This window comes from Periplaneta americana, chromosome 14 (assembly GCF_040183065.1).
Source record: "Periplaneta americana isolate PAMFEO1 chromosome 14, P.americana_PAMFEO1_priV1, whole genome shotgun sequence".
NCBI lineage: Eukaryota > Metazoa > Arthropoda > Insecta > Blattodea > Blattidae > Periplaneta > Periplaneta americana.
This window is the reverse complement of record NC_091130.1, coordinates 90,498,012-90,511,498: the sequence shown is the minus strand read 5'-3', so window position 1 is coordinate 90,511,498 and position 13,487 is coordinate 90,498,012. Positions and strand designations below refer to the sequence as shown.

The 13,487-nt window shown below is 35.1% G+C and overlaps 1 protein-coding gene across 5 annotated transcripts in view; it reads left to right on the top strand.

The window, feature by feature from the left end:
* dom (domino helicase) overlaps nucleotides 1–13,487 on the top strand; it is a 689,640-nt gene that overhangs the window by 628,999 nt on the left and 47,154 nt on the right. For all 5 annotated transcript variants that reach the window (XM_069845730.1, XM_069845733.1, XM_069845731.1 and 2 more), the window contains 2 exons: nucleotides 1,493–1,735; nucleotides 13,344–13,475. In XM_069845730.1, coding sequence (XP_069701831.1) covers nucleotides 1,493–1,735; nucleotides 13,344–13,475 — 375 coding nt within the window. The remainder of the gene's footprint in view (nucleotides 1–1,492; nucleotides 1,736–13,343; nucleotides 13,476–13,487) is intronic.

The window sequence follows — 13,487 nt, the reverse complement described above, 5'->3', positions numbered from 1 at the left end:
GGGCTTTTATGGAGTCAGACGAGCAGTGTATTAGAGTCAACAGGCAGTAAACCTTTCTCTAAGAATCATTATGCCTCATCGTGCTAAAAGGGCTCAGAATAAGCAAACAACAAGAGTTTGAATGGGGACGAATGATTGGCCTGCATGAAAGTGGATTTTCATATCGCAATATTGTTGCTCGTGTGGGACATCATGCCACTATAGTGATGTGAGTGTGGAAACAGTGAACCAAAGAGAATTGGACAAATCGAAAATCCGGCAGTGGATCACACCACAAGATGACAGACATCTCGTTCCCATGGTAGTGACAGGTCGTTCAGCTTCATTACAAATGCCAGCACAATGGTGGAGACTGTAACAGATGTAGTACTGTCTGTTTCCACTGTTTGACGATGTCTGCTTCACAGAGGGTTGGTTGCACACACTCCTTTGCTGCGGATTCCCTTGATCATAGTTCATCGACATCTCAGGCTACAATGGGCTCGTGAACATACAGAGTGGAGTGCAGATTAGCAACACGTGGTGTTTTTGGACGAATCCCGTTTCAACTTGGACTATAATGATGGTCGAATATGCATTAGACAATATCGTGGTCAGCGGTATCATCCAGACTGCATTGTCCAGCTTCATACTTGCCGAATACCAGGCATGATGATGTGGGGTGCCATTGGGTATCATTCACTATCTCGGCTGCTACGTATTGAGGACAGACTCAACAGCAACTGGTACATCGAGGACGTTGTAGAGGCAGACACTCCTCAGCACACTCCTGACGTTATATTCCAGCAAGAAAATGCCTGACCACATGTTGCCAGGAATTTCCAGCTCTCTTCAGTGGCTTGCCCATTTTTACCAGACATGTCACCTATTGAGCATGTTTGGGATATGGTTGGTCGACAATTAGCCCGTCAACAACTTCCAGCAGCCAGCTGCAATGAACTGTGGGCATGTATACAAGCAGCCTGGCAGGCCATTCCCCAGGAAGAGATTCAAGGCCAATGGCGTGCGGTGATGACGTTTCTGGGGAAGCAATTCCATGGAAACACTATGTAGGCAACAGGCATCGAAGCCCAGTTGAGCAATGGCATACATACAGGCACTGCTTCTCTTCACGTCACACTACAGTATGCCACTGTTTTGCTTCAATGCCATGATGTATAGCAGCTCTGATTGCAGCTCGTGGATGTTTCACAAAACACTGATGTACTCATATGTATTCATGTGTATTGGTCTGAAACATTAATCATTTGTGTACATCAATATTAGTAATATGTAAAATAAATTTGATTCAGTTCTCATGATTCCTTCATGGTGTTGCAATTTTTACAGACAGTAATGTACATTTTTATTTGTGATACGGATCTAATTTCATTAAATTTTTCACTTTTCACCCCTTATTAAGGGTTTTGTTAAAGAATATGGTACAAGTTTTCCATTAAGTTGCTGATTTGATATTAAATTAAATGTGCACTGTGATATAACATTTTTCTAGGTGCAGCAGGCAAGTACGTCAGGGCAAACACAAGTTGCAACATTAGTGAAAACAGTGTCTACTCCAGGAACATCACAGAGTGTGACAATCCCAGTGACTGGAATGACTTTACCTCAGGTAAAGGCCACATTGGCTCCTGGTGCCATGAAAACTGCCACACAACATCAAATACGACAATTGGCACTACACCAACAGTTGCTACAGCGGAAACTACCAGCTCAGAAGGTGGCACAATTGAGTCAGGTATGGATGGATAACATATTCACACATTTCTAAGATTGTTAAATATAATTGTAAAACTTGCTTCATTTATTAACAATTATAATTACGAAATATGATAAAAAAAACTAAATTTCCCTAATTTATATAGATCCTTTTACAATTTTCATTCTAATTGAAAATGTGTTAAAACACATATTTATCACTACTTTTTACATAGTTTCTAAAAACAGTTATACACTTTTCCCCTCTTGACATGAACTTGAAGATTCCTTCTCGGCACAACTGCCTCTTGACAGCTACTCTTCAGTGCTACTGCATTATGTGGAAACTGTTGTTCTCAAAGTCATTTCTGTCAGTGACTAAATGGAAGGAGAAACATTTAATAGGTACAGTTCTCCAAAAAAGGAATGGGACAATGGAATATTCTTAAGTCTCAGATGTAAGACACTGCGCATGATCGGAGACCAGAGCACTGATACACAAGATAACGAATATTGAGTTACTTAAATTCAGGTTATTTGGTTTGTTACTAACATCGTTCCGACATTCACTTCAAAAACTGCAAAAAATATGGTAATATGACGTAAATAATAGATAAATATATACATAAATCGTGTAGTTAAATCGACATTTGAACCTTCATGACTAGATCGACACACGCAGAAAAGAAAACTTTTGTGTCCTCTCAATAGCTCAGGTGCTAAGTCTTCTGTGTATTGTGCAGAACAGTGCGGGTTCAATTCTTAGTTTATACCAACGGCTTTTTTTTTTGTCTGACTAACGTTGAAATAGAGATTTACAGAGTCCAGAGATTGTGTTAATGATCACAGGCAATACAAAATTACAAATTATAATATTATAAGCATTAATCTAATTAGTGTATTTACACCATTTATATAATCTTATATATACACAGAGAATATTGTGTCACATTAATAGCATTAAAGAGACTTTCTTTATCCGTATCCTTTATACGCAATATGTAAGTTGCCTGGGGATTTGCCTGCTCCCATTTTCAGCTCTGATAGTTACAAGCTTTATTCATAGTGCTTATGATAAAAAAAAGTAAAAGGAAAGAACGTATGCAGCCTTTAAGGATACTTGCTTAAGTAATTATTTAGTGAACATAAACAGTGACTTTTTGCAGTAAGGTGTACCTGAGTCATTCCATGTCAAATCGCACAGCAATAAAACATTACTTTCTCGGAAATGGTCGAATTTTTTTTCATGAATTCCAGACATCAAATAAGGAGACCCATATTGTTTTATTTTCACAATTATTAATTATTTGTGTAGTTATGACTATTTGAAGTTACGCAAATTATGCGCACACTGTTACATAAACTCACTTGGAACTCTGTGTCTACATATAATTGAGATTTGCGGTTTGGTGCATTTTAAAAGACTAATGGCTGGTTTCACCAAGCTTCTTTAAATCAGCACAAACGACTTGTCAACAAATGGATCGTTTAATTTTAACGGGACCTTTAAAAGTTGACTGTTTCACCAAGCCTCGTATCTTTAAAATTAACAGGTGTTTACTAACGAGGGGATTTTGTACTTGTATCTTGCATGTTTTGTTTTTCATATGACCATGGCTTCGAAATCGCGAATTTCATTGGTTACATATGATCATGGCTGACTTTGTTTGGCATGAGGAAACAATCATAGGCAAACGGATAAGAGGCAGTAATTTTAAGAACATCTTCCTAAATACAGTATGTTGTCACACCGCAATTAAAAAAAAAGACAGCTGCTTCTAAATGTAAATAATAGGAATGTAGAGCAGTTAAATTGTAACTTCTAAAGGAAATCTAAGAAAATTTAGTGGACTATAAGGTCGACAGCTTCAAAATTGATGCCACACTTAATTATATACAAAGCATTCTAAGCAGTTATATTAGGCCTAAATTTAGGACGGGAAATTGCCTCTACCATAAATTGCATACTACTTTTCCACTGTATTTCATACAAATTTATTAGTACCCTGTAACAATTTTGCCATGCTTGTGTGGCAGGATTCAGGAGAGGTGTCATTAAATTGGATTTTAAGGGGTATCCATTGTCTCCTAAAAGAAAATCTCTTTGCACCCTTTTCATTTAAAAGGCATCCTCCTTTGGAATGTTGTGCTATCTGTCTAGACCGTAACATTATCTTAAACCGAGAAGAATCTGTTGGAGAGGCGTTAAGTGGGTGATTCCTATCTGTCGTATTCTAACCTATTACAATTTCAATAAACTAGCGCTGAGGTAGTTCTGCTGGTTTCAGAAGTGAAAATCGTTGAATTTGTAAAGGATTTTTTTGTGGTAATGCATTTAATCGTATATGCAAGGCATAACAAAAACCTAAACTAATCAAACATAAACTGTCACAGATTCGTATGTGCAAGGTGTATAAGCAGAGTACGAAGGAAACTACCTCAGCACTAGTTTAGCCACAATTTTTCTATACGGAGCATTACATAGGCCTATGAAATTGTTTGAATATTGAAGGAAAAATATGTTCTTCTATTGCAGATTCTTTTGGCTATATTACTGCCAGGATATACCATACAATTGGAACATGTACACATTCTATGTTGTCTATGACAACATAAAATTTAGTTATAAGCTTATTAGGCCTATAGAAATAATGACTATTGTAATGTTGATAGTACATCTGATAATTTATTCACATATCTGGACAATATAGCTTTTGATACCCCGTTCATATCATCAATTACCATTTCAAAACTTCCCGCAACGTTATCTTAAAGCGAGAAGAATGTGTTGAAGAGGCGTTAAGTGGGTGATTTCTATCTGTCGTATTCTAACCTATACAGTAGACCGGTATTCAGTTTCTTCTAGAATCATTCTTACTACTTATTTCATTAATGTGTAGCTTTCGTGGAATTCTTTATCACAATCTTCAAAATGATTATTCCGAGTGTTATTACAACATATAAGTTCGTTGTTATGTTGAAGTTCTAAATAAAGAACTTCATCATCGAATAATTACGTCTGCCATGTTGTTGACTCCTTAACGCATCGTTACTGTTTCAATGCAACGAATAGGTCCTAATAAATTAACGATGAATTTAAAGATGCATTAGCAATAATGATACTTGGTGAAACACAAAAACTGACTAACGTGTCATTAAATTATTTAACGAGACGTTATAATGATAACGAAGGTTGGTGAAACCGCTCATAAATACAACACTTTTTATTACTTTAGACTTATCACAAATAAATTTAAAATTTGGCCTATTTTTTTAATCATTTCTTTTTCAAAGCAAAATTACTATATTAAATAGCCAAGTTAAAAATCTGGAAAAAATATAGACTTGTTCGCTGATGTATTATCTGTAAACTACTGCATTTATAAATATGGGATCGGCACCCATACATTTGTAACAATTTATTTTCCGGAGGCATGCATGCACTCGCGATGCCCAGCTAATGAACTGCTTGCAGCCATAGGCTAGAAGGCTGCCCTTGGAAAGTTTTACGAAATTCCCCGTTGCATCTGATGTCACCATACTAATCATCAAATGATTAATACCTTAAGGAACAGTAAATACCTTATCGAAAATTATTTTATTATTGTCAGCTCAGCTAAGAGGGGAAGCCCTTCTCAGTGTTCTATGTTTATACTGTAATATAGCCAAGTGTTTGATGATAGCAAGGCTGGGTAAGGCAGTAAACTAATGGCAGTAAACAGATGGCAGGAGACAAAATATAGAAGAGAAAAATAATCAGTTTGGGTTTGAATTTCACGCAATGACGTGACTTCTATACAACATGAGTGATGGTAAAGATCGCGTAATATATAACAAATGTTTAAATCCATTTACCTTCCTAATCACGCTTTTAAAAAGAAAAGTACATTAAGACGTGTAAGTCGCGACTTATTGATAAAGCCCAATTTAAAGGAGTCTTTGAATGTGCAAATATGTGATTCGTTCCGTAAAAATCAATCAATTTCCGGATAGGTCAGGTGAAATTATATGTGAAGCCGGTAGTCTTGTGATATTAATAAACATGAATCAAATGAAAGTACGGACAGAGAAAGTGATTATCCCAGTTCTTCTTCTAGTAGTTCTTTGGATACAGTGCTAGAAATCACTAATATTTAGGAATTAAACAAGAGTTTGATGTCAATAGAATCCCCTATCAAGAAAAGAAAGCTACAACAAAAACGATACCCCCGTGAAAAGTTTCAAAAACTAAAGGCTCCCTAGCATGTAAAGTTTTTCATGTAGAAAATGCATCGTCATCCCTTCAAGAGTCAGCCATATTTTATTTTTGACGGAATGCAAAGAAATGTACAACCTGAAAATTACATAGTTATTGCAGACTTTTCTGAAAATTATTCATTTGTAATACAAGATTCAATACAAGGTGTGCATTGGAACATATGCCAAGCCACAATACAATACAATTTTATTTTTACTTCCTACTTTATTTTATTTTATATTCTCTTATAGTCCTATTAATATTATATCTGAACTGTGACCAAACACGAGCGCTGCTCACCCGGTCTCAAATTTTGTTAATACTACTGTATCTCCTTTTTCTTATTGATTGTATTATTTTATTTCTATTTCTCTTGTTTGTAATTCTTTATTCTGTATATTTAAATAAATAAATAAATAAATCCTTTCGTAGTATATTTCAAAGGAGATACAGAAATTCGTTACAAAATTACTGTCATCTCAGAAACTATGAAACATGACACCGATCCCTTCCACTTTTTTCAATCCAAAGCAATCAATTTCTTAAAGCAAGAATTCAACGATATGAAAAAAATCATCTACTTTTCCAATGGATCAAGTTCACAATACAAAAAAAAAAAAACGAATTTTGAAAATAATTGCTTACATGAAGACGATTATGGAATTAGTGCTGAATGACACTTCTTTGCAACGTCGCATGGTAAAGGTCCATGTGATGGGATTGGAGATACTGTTAAAAGACTTGCCACGAGAGTTAGCCTATACAAGATCCTATAACAACACCAAAAAAAAAAACTGTTTGATTGATCACAAAAAACATTTCTAACATGTCATTTATATTTTGTCCATTCAATAAGCACAAAAACCACACTGAAAATTTGCAGGCCAGATACCATAATCTAAAACCAATAACTGGTACATTAAAATTACATTCTTTCATTCCATTGTCAAAAACTGAAGATTTAGTAAAACAATTTTTTTTCAAGAAAGAAGGTAGGCGAATGAAAATTTAAAGTGTGAATGAAAAGAAACATTTAAAAAGCATAATGTACAATTATTTGAAGATATTATAATAAGTAAATTAGTAGTGTTTCCTCGAGTGACTTGATCCATACTGGGTGGAATGTTGCAACGTTCAGTCAATCATCCAGCTCCGATAAACCTCCCAGCACGCTTTAACACTTCCCGTCCACTGCTGCTGTGCCGACCACTACACATTCTGTTATAAGTAATTAAATTTCCATTGAACTATTGGAGATCCCATTCTGATTTTTTCTGGAATTATTAAGAATACTTCAGTGCACCTAGTAGGCATTTTTTTAGATTTTTAATAGGGCTATTTCATATTGATATATATGTTTTAAAAATTGAATTATAAAAAAATATTTGTAATAATTATATTAAAATTAGTTAGTAAATATTTAATAAAAGACTGTACTTTAAACTTTTAAATGCATTTTTCAAAAAAATTTTAACGAATTTTAACATGTAATATTTTAAAAACATGTGGACTCAGGAGGAAAAAAAATACTCTTGTTGGTTTATTAGACCCATAGAGTTGATAAAAAAAAATATAAACGCAATCAGAAATATGAAGGTCAAAATTTGTATAATTTTGTGCGATTTGACGTGGAATGACTCACCTGTCTAACTAAATTAATTAGTCAAATGTTCAGAACATTGGATTTTTTCCATTTTTCTAATATCCTAGTAAACGTCTGTGACAGCTAGCACGTCTGGCCGCAAAACCAGGTGGCCTGGGTTCGATTCCTGGTCGGGGCAAGTTACCTGGTTGAGGTTTTTTCCGGGGTTTTTCCTCAACCCAATATGAGCAAATCCTGGGTAACTTTCGGTGCTAGACCCCAGACTCATTTCACAGTCATTATCACCTTCATATCATTCAGACGCTAAATAACCTGAGATGTTGATACAGCGTCGTAAAATAACCTACTTAAAAAAAAACGTCTGTGATGTTATTAACACTTTTATCTGAAATGTCAGTAGCCTTGCAGTTTAGTATGTTCCTATTTGAATCCTCTTCTCTTCAGAGAACACATTTTGGTGACGTATAAATTCAAATTCTGAAGAGAAGCACTGCCAAACAGTCATATCCAGATACTTGTCTGAAGATAGTCACTGCTGTTCTTCTTGGAGAATTATGAATCAGAGTTTATTATTTAAAATTTCACGCCAAGATTTATGTTCACTGACATACTTATTATTACTTAATATTGTTCATTTCTAATTTTTCCTTGTTAATAATTTTACTGAATAATACGAAATTTCAGAATGAAACCTTCATTGCATTGTAGTTTCCTTCTTTTCCAAAAAGTCTGCATTTTCATTTCCTTGTAATTCATAATAAGAAAGTATCCATTGTAAAGCAACTATTTTTGTCTGTTTTTGTAGAAACTTAATTTTGGTATAGATTTCTCTCACTCTCTTGTCTTCTCATGTTAACCCTTCAGTAGGTCTACTTGTGTACTTTTTCATATCATATTCAGTCACATGGAGGACAGCTTTCACCCAAGATACATTCTTGCTTTAGAGAATGAATTTGAACATTCTTTTCAATATCAATGGTTACATAAATGTGTTACTATGGAGTATGCATACAAATAGTTTTGAAATAGAATTAGTTTATTTATAATTAATATAAAATTATTTATGGGTAAATTTCAAACATTTTTACAGTTACTTACAAAATTAACACTGGAAACACAATTATAATCCTTGCTTTGTTGTGAAAATCTTTCTATACAAGAATACCTGAATAACTTGGGTCCTATTTTCTTATTGTCCTTGGATTATCCTTCAAAAACCTTTATTCCTGAATGCTTTCTGCAGACATATATTTACAGTACCTAGTTATTTACAAGCAAATGGTCAGCACATGTCCGTTTTGAACATTTCACACACCATATCTAGTCGTTTTGTCTCGAGACTTACCAAATTGGTAACAACGGCCCCTGGATCCATTCCTTTGTTCTGGGGCTGGTGTAGCTGATTCTTGAATTCCCAGCAGTACTTGAGAACGCCTTCTAATCCCTGAAGGAATCTAATAAACGTATATCTACAATCCTCCGAGGTTTAGTAGAACAAATTATCCCTAAAGATATAGTACAGGGCATATCGAAAGTCCGGTAACACTTTCAATATTTTATTACACAAAAACTACTAATGATAGCACTTCAAACACACTTCAGTTTAAAGTCAAACTCTCAAAGTTCTGTTTACACCTTACAGAGATTCAATGTGTGAACCACGAGTGACTCGGCAGATGTCCAAACGATAATCAAACTCTTCCTATACCCTTTTCAACATATCCTCTGTGACCGTGGCGGCAGCTTCTCGAATTCTGGTTTTTAGTTCCTCTAAATCACGTGTAAAGGACGTGCTGGAGTAAGGGACAGATGTTTCATGACATGGCCACCAAGGTCACCCGATATGACTGCATGTGACTTTTTTCTATGTGGGTACCTAAAGGACCGTGTGTTTGTACCGCCTTTGTCACGTGATTTAGAGGAACTAAAAACCAGAATTAGAGAAGCTGCTGCCACGGTCACAGAGGATATGTTGAAAAGGGTATGGGAAGAGTTTTATTATCGTTTGGACATCTGCCGAGTCACTCATGGTTCACACATTGAATCTCTGTAAGGTGTAAACAGAACTTTGAGAGTTTGACTTTAAACTGACGTGTGTTTGAAGTGCTATCATTAATAGTTTTTGTGTAATAAAATGTTGAAAGTGTTACCGGACTTTTGATATCCCCTGTATATAGCTCACAAAAGTTACAATGAATACTTACCGAAACTTAACAGAAACCGTAACATAAAAAGTCGCGTGATTTACAATTTATTATCACCCAGAAGAATAAAACCTTAGCTACACACGTTATGTGAGCTTGGTTTCGAAGGTACCCTAAAGTCTAACAGTTGTAAACCCTTTCTAAGAAATACAACAATGAAAAGAAACATGCTGGTTGACAGGTGTCTCCCATGCGAGTACTGAAGGGTTAATGAAACAGTAGCCTAAATTGAAAATTTTGAATCACAAAATATGGCTAAGATAGTATATGATTTATTCTGTAAATTAATTATTGTAGGCCAGTATTAATTCATCTTTATAGTGTATAGAGCGTTCTCTCATGTTGCAGCCTAAAACTCCGTACTTTTCTGGACTGTTCTTTACAAAATGCACTTAGTTTAAATCATTATTTCCGAAGCACTTATTAACTAATTTTTCTGAAGCTAATCCAAGCCTCTCTTTCAGGAGTCATACATTCTTCAAAGGTTTTATCTTTAGTTAGTTCCCTAATCTGCAGCCCTATGAAGATACTTTCTTTGACTTTTACCTCTGAGAGTGGAGGAAACTTGATTAATTACTGAAAACAATTGCCATTTTTATTCAGTGTCTTAGTAAATTGGTTCATTAAGTCCAATTTTATGTGTAGGGGCGGTAACAGAATTTTTTCAGGATTTACTAAGCTCTTCTTCATTATGTTGTTGGAACCTGGTATCAGTGTGTCTTATAGACCATTCTCTTTTTGTCCAGTGATTCTGTCTATGTCAACTGTCCCATTCACATATGTAACATGAGTACTTGGTGTAACCCTGTTGTTGTCCTAACAACATGCACAAAATCTTCAAATCACCGCAGAGCATCCATTGATGTTCCTTGTAATTGACTTTTTCGAGTAGCCGCTCAAGATTTTCATACATTTTCTTGAAATGGACAGAATGAGCGACTGGAACTAATGCTAGAAGGTTACCATTATGTAGTAACACACCTTTTAAACTTCTCTTGCTTGAATCGATGAGGAGCCTGCATTCATTTGTTTTGTACTCAGCTCCTAACTTATTTATGGTGTTCGAAATATCAGTGCAATATACTAAAGAGTCTTCTTGGTTAAAATACTGTTGTAGATTTTCTCTCGATTTCTATAAAAGGTTACATAGGTTCCTGGAGCTAGCAGATTCTTCTCTTTCAGCTTTGAAGCTATAAGTTCTGAAGCGTCCTTTGGGAGATTTAAATCTCTCATCAAGTCATTCAGCTTATTTTGTGTGAAAGGTTGGAGCATGCCTTGTGTGTCTGCCCAATCAGAATCTTCAGATGACTCGAAGGTGTAGAATTTGTTTCAGAATGCTGTATATGAAGGTTATTAGGAGGGTTTGGTACAGGAATATCAGGACCATGTGGTACAGGTCTTATAGCAGATTCCAAGTCAGGATAAGTCTTTCCTTTTTCGTTTTTGTATTGAAGCCTTTTACTTTGCAAATACAAAAATAGCAGTCGTCAGTGTGGTCTTTTTGGTTCACACCACACGTCAGAATTCCAAAACTAAGGACCTTCTTCTTTCCCTTTAACCAGTTTCTTAACTCCGCAATAAAACACTGCACGCTTTATGAGGAACCCACGGTTTATCCTGATCGCTCAGCTTCATTCCAAAATAAGCAAAATAAACACTTTTAACATATGAAGTTATATATCACATATTCATTTTGTATGAGATCTCGCCCATCTCATTGAATACAACACAGCTACTATGAAGTAGCCAATATGTATTATTACTATTTAATACGAGAAAAATTCGTACCGGCACCAGGAATCGAACCCAGGACCTCTCAGCTCTGCGCGCTGAGTGCTCTTTCCAACTGAGCTATGCCGGGACACAATCCACAGCGCCAGCCGAACCTCTCTCGTAATGCTTTTACGGCCTTACTACCTGCATTTGAGATGATACAAGTCATATATATGCAGGAGCGCATGGCCACAAAGTCATTTAAATATGCGCTCCTGCATATATATATGACTTGTATCGTCTCAAATGCAGGTAGTAAGGCCGTAAAAGCATTACGAGAGGGGTTCGACCGGCGCCATGGATCGTGTCCCGGCATAGCTCAGTTGGAAAGAGCGCTCAGCACGCAGAGCTGAGAGGTCCTGGGTTCGATTCCCGGTGCCAGTACGAATTTTTCTCGTATTAAATAGTAATAATATGAAGTTATATTGTGTCTCTGTTTTGCAATCATGAAACGTCCACAAATATAACAAAATATATTTGGATCGTTCAAACACTGCCTTCTGTTCATGGTTATAGCACAACAAATAAACTAAAACACACCAAATAGTCCACAGAAACACTCTGCATTAGAATACACTTCTCAGAACTGGTTAATGTAACTTTTCTGCACTGTCCCCCATTACAACAGTAGAAAGTGCTGCCATCTGATCATAAAATATTGTCACCTCCAGTAACACAGTGATGCAAAATTAACACAATTAGAGTGATTGTTTACTCTCAAATAAATAGTTGTGTTCCTATTTAATTAAAGATATTGTGTATTTTTTGTCTTAATAATCATAAATACTAAAATTATTAAAAATTGGTATGTGATAGGACAAAACCATTGTTATTTCTGGAGTCAGGTGAACAAAGTGAATATGAAACAAGTGTCAAAATCAAAAAAGGAAAATTTGTGTTGACCTGTGTAAGTTGCACGACTGTTATTGGCGTTGATTGTACAGCATCAGTAACATTGTTGGCACAGCTATTTATTGTCAGTTTGATTTTGAACAGTTTCTAATCTTTGTAAACGTATTGTAGTAAGTGCTTCACATCCGTATAATAATAAGTTCTGTATGTAATGTTTAATATTGATCTTGAAAATTCCCATGTGGTAATTGCTAAATGCTGCAATATATTTTAATTTCTGTCTTGCGTCTTCAATCACTTTGTTTATGTGATTTTTTTCCATGTTAGTTTCTGATAAAAAGTGTACTCTTAAATATTTGAAGACTTGATTCTTTTATCTTGGTCAATTTGAATGTTGATCTCTGGTGTACTGTGACTTAATAAAAAGGTCTTGATAAACAATATGTTTCATATTATTTATATTAATTCTCATAGCAGTTTCAGGGATTCATTCATGTGAAATTTTAATGACTTCATTTATTTTGAGAAAAATTATATTGGAATGTTTTTTTTTTTGGAATGAAACCCATAAAACTAGATCATCTGCAAATAAAGCTGTTTGCATTTCTGCTACTTGTTTTAATTTAGAAAGGAGGTCAAATAATATGAAACTTAACTTAAGACTGAACTTTGAGAGACTGCCTTATTTTGATGATTTATATTTTAAACAACTATTTCCAAATTTGATCTATAAAATTGTGTATCTACTTCAGCATTCTTTCTTTGGCATCTAAATTTGATAATTTTTCTAATAATTTTAGTCCTCATATTGAATCACAAGCATTTTTTTTTTAAATTCCACACACTGCAAGTAGTGTTTCTCTTTTATCCAATGCATCCTTATTATTTTGGCTAAGTAAGACAACCTTTTAAATTGTTGCAATTAAGTTTGAGTTAACATGTCTTGTTTTAACACAAAAATAAATTTTTAACTCTTCAGGTGACAGGAAAAGCAGGTGTACCAGCACAGTTGATTGTCCAGTCTCAGAAGACAATGCCAGCCACTGTTGTGCAACACATTCAGCAAGTTATAAAACATGTCCAGCCACAGACTGTGCAGCATATAGCTCACGTAAGCACTTGA